Source organism: Narcine bancroftii, chromosome 1 (assembly GCF_036971445.1).
Source record: "Narcine bancroftii isolate sNarBan1 chromosome 1, sNarBan1.hap1, whole genome shotgun sequence".
Classification (NCBI taxonomy): Eukaryota; Metazoa; Chordata; class Chondrichthyes; order Torpediniformes; family Narcinidae; genus Narcine; species Narcine bancroftii.
In genome coordinates this window covers 284,458,084-284,472,549 of record NC_091469.1, presented here as the reverse complement: position 1 = coordinate 284,472,549, position 14,466 = coordinate 284,458,084, and the positions used below count along the sequence as shown (strand labels likewise).

At 46.5% G+C, this 14,466-nt stretch overlaps 1 protein-coding gene across 15 annotated transcripts in view; it reads left to right on the top strand.

The window, feature by feature from the left end:
* Nucleotides 1-14,466, top strand: part of shank2b (SH3 and multiple ankyrin repeat domains 2b) — a 1,183,051-nt gene that overhangs the window by 242,919 nt on the left and 925,666 nt on the right. For all 15 annotated transcript variants that reach the window (XM_069902317.1, XM_069902307.1, XM_069902287.1 and 12 more), the window contains one exon: nucleotides 2,575-2,683. In XM_069902317.1, coding sequence (XP_069758418.1) covers nucleotides 2,575-2,683 — 109 coding nt within the window. The remainder of the gene's footprint in view (nucleotides 1-2,574; nucleotides 2,684-14,466) is intronic.

The following is a 14,466-nucleotide window of genomic DNA, read 5'->3' as shown; positions in this document are numbered from 1 at the left end:
GTTTTTCCTGGAGGAGAAGCCCAGTACCTCTTCAGTGGATTGCAGTATGGTAGTCTTCAACTGATCCCAGAGGGTTTCAGGGGACGGGTCCGTGAGGCGGGTTGCATCGTCGAGCTTTGCTTTGAGGTTTGCCTGGAAGTTTCCTCTCGCTTCGTCTGACTGCAGGTTTCCAACATTGAACCTCTTTCTGGGGGCTTTATTGTTCCTGGGCTTTGGTTTGAAGTGAAGGTTGAGCTTGCAGCGAACCAGCCGGTGGTCAGTGTGGCATTCCGCGCTAGGCATGACCCTGGTGTGGAGCACATCTCGTTTGTCACTTTCTCACACCAGGATGTAGTCCAGGAGGTGCCAGTGTTTGGATCGGGGATGCATCCAGGTGGTCTTAAGGCTGTCCCTCTGCTGAAAAAGGGTGTTTGTAATGACAAGCCGCTGTTCTGCGCAGAGCTCCAACAGGAGGCGCCCATTGTCGTTGCACTTGCCGACGCCATGCTTGCCCAGGATTCCTGGCCAGGTTTCTGAGTCTTTGCCGACACGAGCGTTGAAGTCGCCCAGGATGACAACCTTGTCGGCTGTAGGGGTGCGTTGGATGAGGTTGCGCAGGTCGGTGTAGAACTTGTCCTTTTCTGCTGGTTCCGCCTGGAGGGTTGGAGCATAGACACTGATGAGGGTGATGTGACGCTTGTTCTGAAGGGGGAGTCGCATGGACATGATTCGTTCCGAGAGGCCTGTCGGAAGGTTTTCGAGTTTGGAGGCAATGAAGCTCTTGACCATGAAGCCTACACCAGATAGGCGTCGTTCATCCGAAGGCTTGCCAGACCAGTAGAGTGTGTAGCCCGCGCCGCGTTCTTGGAGGCTGCCTACATCTGCCAGGCGGACTTCACTGAGAGCGGCTATGTCGATGTCAAGTCTGAGGAGTTCATGTGCAATGAGGGCAGACCGACGTTCAGGTCGGTGGCTGTCAGCCTTGTCTAGCATGGTTCTGATGTTCCAGCATGCTAGCTTGAGTTTGTGAGCATCTTTTGAGGGGGAAGGCGTGGAGGGAGAGGACGTGGAGGGGAAGGACGTGGAGGGGGAGGACGTGGAGGGGGAGGATGTGGAGGGGGGAGGACGTGGAGGGGGAGGATGTGGAGGGGGAGGACGTGGAGGGGGAGGATGTGGAGGGGGATGACGTGGAGGGGAGGACGTGGAGGGGGAGGACGTGGAGGCGGAGGACGTGGAGGGGGAGGACGTGGAGGGGGAGGACGTGGAGGGGGAGGACGTGGAGGGGGAGGACGTGGACCTGTCCTCAGGCCTGCGCAAAGGAGCTTTTAGGTGGAGTGCAGTGCGCGCAGTACTGGCCCCACCCTTTACACCCATGGTTCGTGTGCCGTGGCCAAGCAAGCTGGGACGTGGCGGCGGCCCCGATACGGGCAGGAGCAAGGGGGAGACGGCGGCCCCGGCCTCGGTCGAGTGAGGCAGGCGGAGGCCCCGGTCCGGACAGGGAGTGGGAGGCGGCGGCCCCAGTCCGGGCACAGGGAGAGCAGCAGCGGCCCCGGCCCCGGTCCGGGCGAAGGGTAGACGGCGGCGGCCCCGATACGGGCAGGAGCAAGGGGGAGACGGCGGCCCCGGCCTCGGTCGAGTGAGGCAGGCGGAGGCCCCGGTCCGCACAGGGAGTGGGAGGCGGCGGCCCCAGTCCAGGCACAGGGAGAGCAGCAGCGGCCCCGGCCCCGGTCCGGGCGAAGGGTAGACGGCGGCGGCCTCAATCTGGGCAGGAGCAAGGGGGAGACGGCGGCCCCGGCCTCGGTCGAGTGGGGCAGGGGGAGGCCCCGATCCGGGCAGAGAGTGGGAGGCGGCGGCCCCAGTCCAGGCACAGGGTGAGCTGCGGCGGCCTCGGCCCCGGTCCGGGCAGTATGGACCGACCTAGGAGGGGAGGCAGGCCCCTCCAGCCCGGGTAAGAAACCTGCATAGGAGAAGGCCACTCCGATATAAAACCTACGACCCAAGGACATTCCAATCAGTGCACAAAGAAATGACTGGTTATATTTCGCCTCAGGCACAATTCCATCTTTGGAATGAGTAGAATCAAATTTTCCTCCATTACGACTAAAGAGCAGGAGATAATGTGATCTGATTTCTGGGTGTAACTGTCCCCTACAATGTCCATAGAGTTGGAATGTGCTTAAAGCAAAGATACCTCAACTGGAAGCCTCAGGCTGAGGTGCTTTACCGCGAGGCCACATTTTATGAGCATTTAAGAGCCATCACTTGCTCAGCCACATTTTTTTCTCATCGAAACTTGGATTCAGTTAACACGTTGTGGAATTAAGCACATTCCTTGGGAAATGTTCAGTTTCAGTCAAGGGAATGAAACCAAAAATCCCCGTACTTTGTTGCTTTAGAACTTTACCTTGTTTATGCACAGTCTGAGCTGTGCTGGGGAATTACCAATGTGCTCTATTTGCTAATTGCTTGGTATCAGAAACAGTTGTTGCTCTGTGGATGCTTCACTAAAGATATTCTTGGTGAACTATGAAATGTACTCAATCTACTGAGTGGTGGCCTAGAACATTTTAAACCACTATATTTTGTCTTCTGCAGGCCAATCTCAGAAAATTTATGGGTCATGTTCAACACAATGCTGTGGAGAAAATTGCCAAGATGCTGGATCGAGGGCTAGATCCCAACTATTATGATTCAGAGAGTGGAGGTATGTCTCTGAGTGGGTCTACTAGACCCTAAGATGTAGGTGCAGAATTAATCCGTCCAGTAATCGGGTCTGCTCCACAATGGTTAAGATCTTTATCCCTTAACTTCATTTTCCTATCTTCTCAACCTTTGATATCCTTAAGAATGAAGAACTTACCAAATTCTGCTTTAAATATACCCAATGACAGCCTCCACAATCATCTGTGACAACTAATTCCACAGGTTCACCACCCTCTGGTTGGAGAAACTTCTCCTCTGTTCTAAAGGAACATCTTTTTATTCTGAGACTGTGCCCTCTGGCCCTGAACTCTCCCAATTCTGGAAACATCTTCCCTATGTCCACTCAACCTTGAAAGAGAATGTGTTGTCGAGAACCATAGAAAATTACAGCACAGAAAACTGGCCCTTCAACCATTCAAGTCTGTTCCAAACTATCATTCTGCCTAGTCCCACTGACCTGCACCTATCCATACCTTTCCCATCCATGTGCCTGTCCAAATTTTACTTAAATGTGAAATTTGACCCTGCATTTACCACTTCAGCTGGCAGCTCGTTCCATACTCCCACCACTCTCTGTGTAAAGAAGTTACCCCTCATATTCCCTCTAAACTTTTCCCCTTTTGCCCTTAACCATGCCCACTGGTTTGTATCTCATGTACCCTCAGTAGAAAAAAGCTTGCTTGCATTTGCTCGACCTATCTTATAATTTTGTATAGCTCTATCAAATCTCTCCTCATTCTTTTACACTTCAGGGAATAAAGCCCTAATCTCTTAAACCTTTCCCTGTTACTCAGTTCCTGAAGTCCTGGCAACATCCTAGTAAATCTTCTCTGCACTCTTTCAATTTTATTGATATGTTTCCTGTAGTTATGTAAACAAAATTGTATAAAATACTCTAAATTTGGCCTCACTGATATCTTAAACGACTTTACCGTAACATCCCAACTCGTGTTGTACTTGAAAATGTTTGGAATTCCAGTCCAGAAGTCACGCAGCACAGGAACTCTACCTGTTCATGTTCCAGCACTCAACCTGCAGCCTTCTATGCTGTGGCTTTTCAATACTTATTGAAATGTATCTTAAGTTAGAAACTGTCTGCTTTTAGCACTTTGGCAGCACATTCCTGACTCCAGTCATCAAAAATCCTTCCACTTCCACTCCCCTACCCCTTCCCATCAACCTGTGCTCTGTGTTCAGGCATTCCCACCCCATCTCTGCCCCGCATCATTTTATATACCTCCATCAGGCCTCGACTACATCCATAGACCTCCTCCAAGGAAATCAAGCCCAGTTTATCCAATCTCTCCTCAGAACTGAAATGTTCCATCCTATGAAATGTCCTGGTGAATCCCCTCTGCACCCTTTCCAGTTCCCTCCCATCCCTCAAATAATGCACCGAACCATGACCCGTATTGTTGTGGTCGAATGCATGTTTTATAAACAGTAAAACCCCAGTATCCGGAATTCAAGCAACCGGCCAAAAAAATCTAGCAGAATATATTTTTAAAATTAAAATAAATATGAATAAAATAATAGATTAAAAAATACGTGTTTAAAATTATAGAAGTAACACATAAAACCATTGGTGAAGATGGGAGGAAATATTCAACCAGTGGAGAGACCTAGTCACGGTTTGCTCATAGCAGCTGTTTGAATAAAGTTGTGTGAAACAGCAATGGTGGCACCCAGGATGAAGAGCTGGGTGATGACGTTTGCTGTTGGGGTGACTCTCTTAAAGTGTCTCCTTATCCCTGCTCAGTAAGAGTTGTCCTGGTCAGAGGCTTTATCTGTAAACATGGAGGGGGGGGGGGGGTTAATTCTTTATAAAATTATTGTTCTTTTTTTGGGTGGCTCCGTGGAGGGTGAGGAACCTGCAGATGCAGTGATAGTTAAATGGTTTCAAAGAATCTGACTGAAAATAAAGTAAAATGCATTAAGGTGTATATATTCATGTAAGTAAAGTTTGTTCATTCTTAAAGCAGGTGTATTTGTTAAGCATTGTAAGAGTAAGTCTCAAGCAATCAGAAAATACATTTATACGGCATCTACTAATCCCTATAGGTGCTGGATACCAAGAGTTTTACTGTAGTCACACTTTAAGCATCTGAACGAAGCCAAGTTTCCTTTATCTCTTTTTCCAACTTTTCTACCTGTACTGCCACCTTCAGGGATTCTTCAGGAATACTCAGAACAGAGAACATTACAGCACAGTACAGTCCCTTCAGCCCACAATGTTGTGTCGACCAATGGAAACCGACTCAACAAACTAAACCTTCCCTGCCTTAACCCTCTATTTGTCTTGTGCCTGTCTAGAGTCTTTTAAATGTCCCCTGGCCATGCATTCTGAGGGGATTGTCATAATCAATTTCCCTAGCATAAATCTTTATTTTCAAGGTTAACATGCTATAATTTAGTTTTAGGAAGGTAAGAACACATGAGATCAGGGGTAAGTTGCAAAGTGGAAGCAAAATTGATGGTGATAGTGGGACAGGGCTGGTCTTGGAGGGTTGTTACTCAGGTTGGAAGCCTGTGACCCATGGTGTGGTGCTGGGTCTTTTGTTGATTGTTATTTGGATGAGATTGTGAGTGGCATGACTAGTACATTCGCAGATGATCACCAAAATTGGAGTTAAAGAAGAAAGTCTGCAGACCCTGGGGTCAAGTGCAATACACAAATGTGCTGGAGAAACTCAGCAGGTCACACAGTGTCAATAGGAAGTGAAGGGTAACCAATGTTTTGGGCCTGAGCCGTTCATCAAGGTATGAGCATTAGACAGGCAGGCACCTGGATAAAATGGTGGGGGAGGAGTGAGGAAGAAGCAGTGGGAAGAGCGCAGATGACCAGATAGAGGTCAGAGATGGATGCAGGTGGGATGGTAGAGGAGAAAAAGTGCTAAGAAGTGACAGTGTGGTGGACAGTGAAGAAGATTTGCTTAAAATGACAGTGGGATGTATGTCAACTGGGAAAATAGGCAATGGAGTGGCAGTTAGAAGTCATCTTGAGCTGCATGGCTAGTGTAGTGCTTAGCACCATGCAATTACAGCGTGGAATCATTCTCCCCGTCTCTACGTGGGTTTCCTTGAGATGCTCCGGTTTCCTTCCATCTTCCAAAATGTATGGGGGTTGCAGGTTAATTGGACTATTTGGGCTGCACGGGCTTGTCAGCCAGAGGGCCTGTTATTATGCTGTATATCTACATTTAATATAAAAATTTTCATTTAAATTTAATTTAACAAATATGAAGGAAGTTAAATCAGGACTAGACATTCAGGCTTTGTGGTGTGATGTTGAACAGAGAGACCTTAGTGTACATGCACAGATGCCTGAAAATAGAAAGACAGGTGGATGTAAGAATGGGAACAGAGGTTTGTGGCCTGAGTTGAGTACAGGAGTTGGGACATCATGTTGGTTCGGCTGCACTTGGAGCACTGTGTGCAGATCTGTTTGCTCCACTGGAAGAAGGTCCCAATTAAACTAGAGAGCAGAAAGTAAATCACATGGATGTTGCCTGGATTGAGGGCTTGATTGAATTGGCTGAGCCCACTGTCCCTGGATTGAAGAAGGCTGATAATAACATGATACGAGAGGCATCGATGGGTCAAGAGCCTGCGCCAATTCCCCATGGTAGGAATGTCATTCAAGTGAGGGAAGAGGGTTAGAGGATCTGAAGGGTGAATGTTTCACACACAGAGTAGTTGGTATCTGGAGTGAGCTGCCACAGGAGATGGTGGAAGTCGGAACAGGAAGAACATTTAAGAAGCGGATGGATAGGGCAAAGAGGGATATGGAATTCATTAGTATAAGTGGGCATAATAGCCAGCAGCGATTCTGTGGGCCAAAGGGCCAGTTTTTATGGGGTACTATTCTCTAACTTCATGTACATTAAGTTCTGAGACCCAATTCTGCCTGGGTCTCACCGTTCATTTTGCATATCCTGGCCTTGCTGATCTTCCCAAAATGCATCATTCACATTTTAAAAAAATATTTATTTTCAACATGGTAGAAGCCTATTCTGGCCATTGAAACACGTGCCACCCAATTACACTTAATTAACTACCAACCTTGTGCATTTTTGGAAGGGTGGGAGGAAACGATATATTTATTTTAAATTACAGGTATGTAGTTATGTATATATGTGATCAGTAAGTGCTGTGTATTGTGTGTGTCTGTGTGTACACCGTGGTCTGGAGAAATGCAGATTTCATTTTACTGTAAATGTGCAGTCAGTTAATAATAAACTTGAACATGAACAGGTCATGGGGAGAATGTACAAACTCCATACAGACAGCACCGGATTCAAACGCAGGCCACTGGCGTTATAATAGCATGGTGCTAACCGCTAGATCAGCCATTCTCAACACCCCCCCTTCCCCCTTCCCCAGGGCCACAGCACATTGAAGTAAAATCCTTGTTGTCACTTCTCGTAACATAAATATATACTTTTTTGTGTAGTTGGTAGGAGAGAAGTACGGAAGCAGGGAGGGGGGAGCCCATAAACTTTGAGCAGAGGGGGCCATAACTGAAAAAAGGTTGAGAATGGCTGCACTCGACAAACAGTGGTGAAATTCCATCTTCCATCCTCTGCCCACCTTACAATCTCATCAATTATTGAGACAAATGATCTTATAATAGGAGCAGGCAAGCACTTTGTGGCCCTTTCAGTAATGATGATACGTGATTTGGTATTTGAAAGTAGCACTGGGGATTAAAGGCTTCCTGTTTATACATACCTCATATACTTCGTCTTTCATGTTGGTTAATGCATTAAGAAAACAGTCAATGCAGGCAGAACTCAGTGGAGTCAGGTGTAGAGTGTGAATGAATTGCACCATCTTGTGCCCAGTTAAAGTTCTGCAATGTTAACAGAGATAGCGTCACCTTAACCAGATCCACTTGCCTGGCTTGTGAATCCAAAGTTCTTCACAGCCAATGAAGTACTTTTGAAAGATAATCATTGTTGCAGGAAACACAGCAGCCAATTCCCACGCAGTTGCATCCCACAAACAACAATGTGAGTCATGGAGAGATCATCACTGGTGGTGATGTAGTTTTTGAGTTAATATAATCTAGACTGTTGCGATCACTCCCAGGTTGTCTCTGCATGGTATTATATTATCTGTTATGTCTGTTTGAGATGGCAAATGGAGTGGACTTTTTTTAGACTTACAGCACAGTGACATGCCCTTGTGGCCCACGAGTCTGTGCCGCCCAATGTCACCCAACGATGGAAGGAAACTGGAACCCGCAGGGAAACCTACGCAGACATGTGAAGAACAAACAAACTCCTTACAGTCAGCGTGGGATTCAAACCCTAGTCCTGATCGGTGGTGCTGTAATGTTGTTGCACTGACCACTACATCAACTGTGCCATCCTTGAACCCAAAAACTCGCCATGGTTAAATATTAACAAAGGTCAAGGGTACAATATCTCCCTGTTGTCATAAAAGGCTGATTATTGAGGATGGGACAGGGTAGAAGAAATAAGGACTAGATGGGCCAAAAGGCCTGTTTCTGTGTTGTTGTGTTCCATGGTTCTTGTTTGCCATGAGCTATTTCTCTACACTGAGAACATGTTCTGGGTAAAGGCAGTAGGTTTATTCTGTAAAGAGTCATTTTCTGTAGGGAAAAACTGGCTATCATATGCCCATCCTACATCTTACTGTCATTGGACTACACATTGAAATGTTGATAATCTCAGACTAGCCAGGGCTTCTGACCTGGTCTTTTATTTTGTACAACCCACTGAATCCAGCAGGCTGACACCCTTTCTACCCCACCCCTCAAGCTTTAGGTCAGGAAAGGTTGATAAGAGCCATGACTCTTCATTTGTAATGCCTACTGCCCATGTGGATCAGTTTTTGATAACTGGATGCTGCTACCAATGACCCATTTACTGTTCAGGCCCACTCGGCCTCCTGAGACATCTCTCAAGTTTAGAGGCAGGCTGTTTGGTCTGCCATATCCAGAACAAGTTAGAGTGAAAGGACAGGCAATGAGCTTGGACGGTTCATTGTGACCGGGATAATCCAGTTTGGCATTGCAAGGAGAAGTAGCAGGCATGCATTTCTCCAGAAATTTCCCCATCCCCCTCTCTGGCTCCCTTCTTCCTGCTCTGGAACCCTTCTTCTCCACAAACTGGACCCCTAATTGTTCCAACTTACTCTCTGCACCCCTTCCTTTCCCCACTCAAATCTCATCCCCTCCCCACTCTGGACCCTTCATTTCCCCACCTGGACCCCTTCCTCTCCCCAGTCACAACCTTTTCCCCTCTCCATTCTGAACCCCTTGCCCTCAACACTCTGGGCCCTTCAGTTCCCCATACTGGACCCCTTCCCCTCCCACTGTGGATCTCTTCCCTTCCTCTCTCCACCCTAGACCCCTTCCTTCTCCACTGAGGGACCATCAGGTCCCTCCCCACCATCCTCCACTATCTCTGGTGATGCTTTCAGCTGTTCTGTTTTGATCTGTACCTGTGTTAATGTACAGCCAGTCATCGACTTACATCTGGGTTACATTCTGGAAGTGGGGACGCAAATCGATTTTGGCGTTAAATCGATAATTTTAGGAAATTAAACATAAGATACCACAACTCACACATATTTACCTAAGTCTCTATATTGTATGTCTTTCTTTGGCTTGGCTTCACGGACGAAGATTTATGGAGGGGGTAAAAAGTCCACGTCAGCTGCAGGCTCGTTTGTGGCTGACAAGTCCGATGCGGGACAGGCAGACACGATTGCAGCGGTTGCAAGGGAAAATTGGTTGGTTGGGGTTGGGTGTTGGGTTTTTCCTCCTTTGCCTTTTGTCAGTGAGGTGGGCTCTGCGGTCTTCTTCAAAGGAGGTTGCTGCCCGCCAAACTGTGAGGCGCCAAGATGCACGGTTTGAGGCGTTATCAGCCCACTGGCGGTGGTCAATGTGGCAGGCACCAAGAGATTTCTTTAGGCAGTCCTTGTACCTTTTCTTTGGTGCACCTCTGTCACGGTGGCCAGTGGAGAGCTCGCCATATAACAGGATCTTGGGAAGGCGATGGTCCTCCATTCTGGAGACGTGACCCATCCAGCGCAGCTGGATCTTCAGCAGCGTGGACTCGATGCTGTCGACCTCTGCCATCTCGAGTACTTCGACGTTAGGGGTGTAAGCGCTCCAATGGATGTTGAGGATGGAGCGGAGACAACGCTGGTGGAAGCGTTCTAGGAGCCGTAGGTGGTGCCGGTAGAGGACCTATGATTCAGAGCCGAACAGGAGTGTGGGTATGACAACGGCTCTGCCACCATCATCACCCTGTACAAAAACAAAGGCAAGAAATCAGACTGCTCAAACTACAGGGGAATCACGTTGCTCTCCATTGCAGGCAAAATCTTCGCTAGGATTCTACTAAATAGAATAATACCTAGTGTCGCCGAGAATATTCTCCCAGAATCACAGTGCGGCTTTCGCGCAAACAGAGGAACCACTGACATGGTCTTTGCCCTCAGACAGCTCCAAGAAAAGTGCAGAGAACAAAACAAAGGACTCTACATCACCTTTGTTGACCTCACCAAAGCCTTCGACACCGTGAGCAGGAAAGGGCTTTGGCAAATACTAGAGCGCATCGGATGTCCCCCAAAGTTCCTCAACATGATTATATTGTATGTACATATACGTCTAAATACCATAGTTAATAAAATGTAAAGACTACTGTACCTATAAAATGTACATACATAAGAAATAATAGTAATAAAACTTTGTCCCTTCCAGATTGATGGCACGCCTTTTCTTTGATTCTGCCAGAGGCTTATTTAGGGGGTGTTCGGGGGCCACGATGCACTGTATATTTTCAGATAAAATTCAGCCAACAAGAGACCACATGGAGCGTGATTTGATGCCGGATGTAGTAAACAGAGAGAGAGTAATAACAAAACAAGAAAAAGTACATCCATATATATTTCAATGATGTCTATTTGCTGTCTTATACGTTAGGTGTAGACTGTGCACCCTTACACAGCTGGCAGCGCAATTGCTTTGTTTTGGTTTTTAAGTCCACGTGTTAAATGGGTGATGCCTGACTTAACTCCCACCAACATCGGTCCTGGTGTCAGTTTTCAAATTTTTATTAAGCCCTTATGGTGACCTCGGACATAGCTGCAATCAGACATTACTTGATCGGGCGTTAGTGGAGGTATGGTTGTACTATATTTTAAAGTCACAATTCAAATAGAAGTTATGCATATTTGAATAAAAGGCCATTAGATTCCTCGTAATGAATCTTGAGGACGTATTTGCATAAACGTCAGTCAGTTCAACTTTTTAGAAATACTTGTAAGATGCAAATGGTGGCAATAATTGCTGAGTGGTTCCTTTCCTGGATAACTGACAATTTACTCGAGTTGTGAAAACCAGCTCCCGACCTACCTGAGCATTCTCCTTCTCTTAAAAATAAATCTCTGTTCTATACAATCTATTTGCAGGCACAGCATGTTTTTAATGTTAGCACCATTGATCAGAAAGCTTTGGATAAGTAGTGTCTGGTTATTTATCAATGTTCTGCACTCAGCTGTTACTTCCTTAGCTATTTGTGCACTGTAAGATCCCACAAGGACAATGAGATTAGTGATCACTCAAACCTGATTTTTTTTTGATGGAGCAGTTATAAATATTGGCCTGCATTTGAGTAAAATATTGAACCTCCCAGCCCATAGTAGGATGATTGCTATTACCAGTAAACTCACCATGACAAATGTAACACCTACCTCCAGGCTGCCATTAAGTGTGGATATATTGAGGGCCCAAAAGTGGCAGAAAAATGTGGTGAAACACCAACAGGTTCCTGAAGATGAGACCTCTGAAATAAAAAAGGGAACAAGCTGTTGGCACTCAGCAGGTCCATCAACATCTGAGAGGAGAGAAACAAGAGTTAACGTGTCAGTCCAAAGACCCTTCATCAGAACTGATCAAGAGAGAAAGCAAGAGACACACGAGAGATTGCAGATGCTGGAACCTGGAGCAACAAACAGTTTGCTGGAGGAGCCCAGCAGCTCCTCCCAACCCACCTTAAAAGTGTTATTAAGTGTCAACTACTGCATCTGGTGCTCCTGTTATGGTCTTCTCTATATCGGAAAGACTGGGTGCAGATTGGGAGATCTCTTTGTTGAGCACATTGTCTCTGTGTCAATAGTGTGAATCTCCCAGTGGCCACCCATTTCAATTCCCCACCCATTCCCTTGCTGACTTGTCTGACATGGTTTTATGTATTGCCAGACTGGATGGGATATAACATTATATGTTACCGGCATCACCTACGGCTCCTAGAATGCTTCCACCAGCGTTGTCTCCGCTCCATCCTCAACATTCATTGGAGCGACTTCATCCCTAACATCGAAGTACTCGAGATGGCAGAGGCCGACAGCATCGAATCCACGCTGTTGAAGATCCAACTGCGCTGGGTAGGTCACGTCTCCAGAATGGAGGACCATCGCCTTCCCAAGATCGTGTTATATGACGAGCTCTCCACTGGCCATCGTGTCAGAGGTGCACCAAAGAAGAGGTACAAGGACTGCCTAAAGAAATCTCTTGGTGCCTGCCACATTGACCACTGCCAGTGGGCTGATATCGCCTCAAACCGTGCATCTTGGCGCCTCACAGTTCGGCGGGCAGCAACCTCCTTTGAAGAAGACCGCAGAGCCCACCTCACTGACAAAAGACAAAGGAGGAAAAGCCCAACACCCAACCCCAACCAACAAATTTTCCCCTGCAACCGCTGCAACCGTGTCTGCCTGTCCCGCATCGGACTTGTCAGCCACAAACGAGCCTGCAGCTGACGTGGACATTTACCCCCTCCATAAATCTTCGTCCGCGAAGCCAAGCCAAAGATATGGTTATATTTGATAGATATTTAGTTTTGTGATCTCCTGTCATAGTTAAGTCTACTAGTACATTGCCCACAAAGCAAGCCGGTTTGGTCAGTCCATGCCTTCCTGGGCAGGCACTCAGTTCAGGAGCTATGCAAATATCTTTGGCCTGGGCATGCATGGAAGAATTTAAAGATGTTGTTGAGATTTTTTTGGCAACTACCGAGCCCCAAGCTGCATCCAGCTGATTGACAATATGCTTCAGGCATCCAAAACCATGAACAGCACAGAATAGGCCCTTCAGCCCTCGATGTTGTGATGGCCCATATAGTCCTAGTACTAAACCCACCCTACCTGGTAAATGAAGTGCAACGTTTCATTGAAAATTTATATTCTGCATTCACACTTGGACGTTTTCCCTGTTGATTCTGGTGCAGTCAGTGATGAACATGGTGAAAGGTTTCATCAGGACACTGAGACCATGAGAAAGCTGTATCAGGGCAACTAGAGTCCATCAATGCTGGCTGACTATTCGCATCAGATGCTAAGTGCAAATGAAAATCAGTGGAAAACCATTTTTAGGTCACTTAAATTATGCAATGTATTGGCATCATTATGCATTTAAACCTGGTAAATTCAATAAAAGTTAATTAAATGTTTCTCCAACTTCCTACGTGATTCAGCAAATCTGAAATTACCTTTGTGTTCAGCTTGAAGTTGTCCATCATAATCCCCAATTTATTTTCAGAAAGCAAACCTTTTGACATTTATATATCTAAATAACTATAAATGTTTTCTTTATATATGTATGTGATTATCTAGGCTATGGATTATGTGTCTATGCGTGTGTTGTGGTCTGGAGAAATGCTGTTTTGTCTGGTTGTTTATGTACAGTCGGATGATAATAAACTTGAACTTGAAACCCAAGGGAGCAGCTGGTGCTGGAGGGAGAGCCGAGAGGGGACTCAGATCCTGGGAACCAGCTGCAGCAAGGGGAGCAGGAAGGAGACGGGGGAATCACCACTGTTCATCCTCATTATCTCACCTGGAATCTGTGTGGGAGAGGCGGATCTTGGAAACCCTACACCATCGAGCTCCCAAATAGATTTATTATCATCAGGAATCTGTGAAATAAAATGAATTGAACTGCTTTCTTTCACCAGCACTGAGATTCAGTGCTATCTAGGCAAGTCAGCCCCTACATAGTACAGCAGGCAGCACAAGGATACTACTTTTGTAAATGCAAATTGCTTTCAAGAGTCTGATCACAGCAGGAAAGAAACAATCCTTGACTATGGAGGTGCATCTTTTCAAACTCGTGCATCTTCTACCTGACAGAAGCGGGGAAAAGAGAATGTGACCGGCTTTGGATGGGTCCTTCAGTGTGTTGGCTGTTTTCCCAAGGCAGTGGGAAGTGTTGCTAGCAACATGCTACACCAGTAGACTGCCAACAGACTCACAGATTCTCTCACATTCTGCTGAGTCGTGACATCATCGCTGTGTGTAAGTGAATGATTCCCTGACTCTAGAACGTAAATAGCTTGCCCAAAAGACTTTGTATGGCATGATGACTAACACCTTGCTGAATTGAGTCTGACTTCTGCACATAATCCACTTCCTTCCACTGCATTTGCCCACTGCAGATCTGAAATTTGGAGCAAATGTAAGAGCAAAAAAATGACGAGTCATCCCATTCTGGCTACACTCTCTTTTTCCTCCTCCCGTCGGAAAGAAAATTCATGAATGTGAATTAATACACCACCAGATTCGAGGACAGTTTCTTTCCTGCTGTCATCAGACTCATGAATGACCCCTCACACCAGTAAAAATTTGCCTTTGTTTTGTTCTAACTGAATTTTGCACTCTGGACTGTGGATTTTTTAACTGCTGTACTATCTATTTGTTGAAAAGCTAGGTTGCTGGTCAAACAAACTTTCTCGTATCTTGGTGCATGTG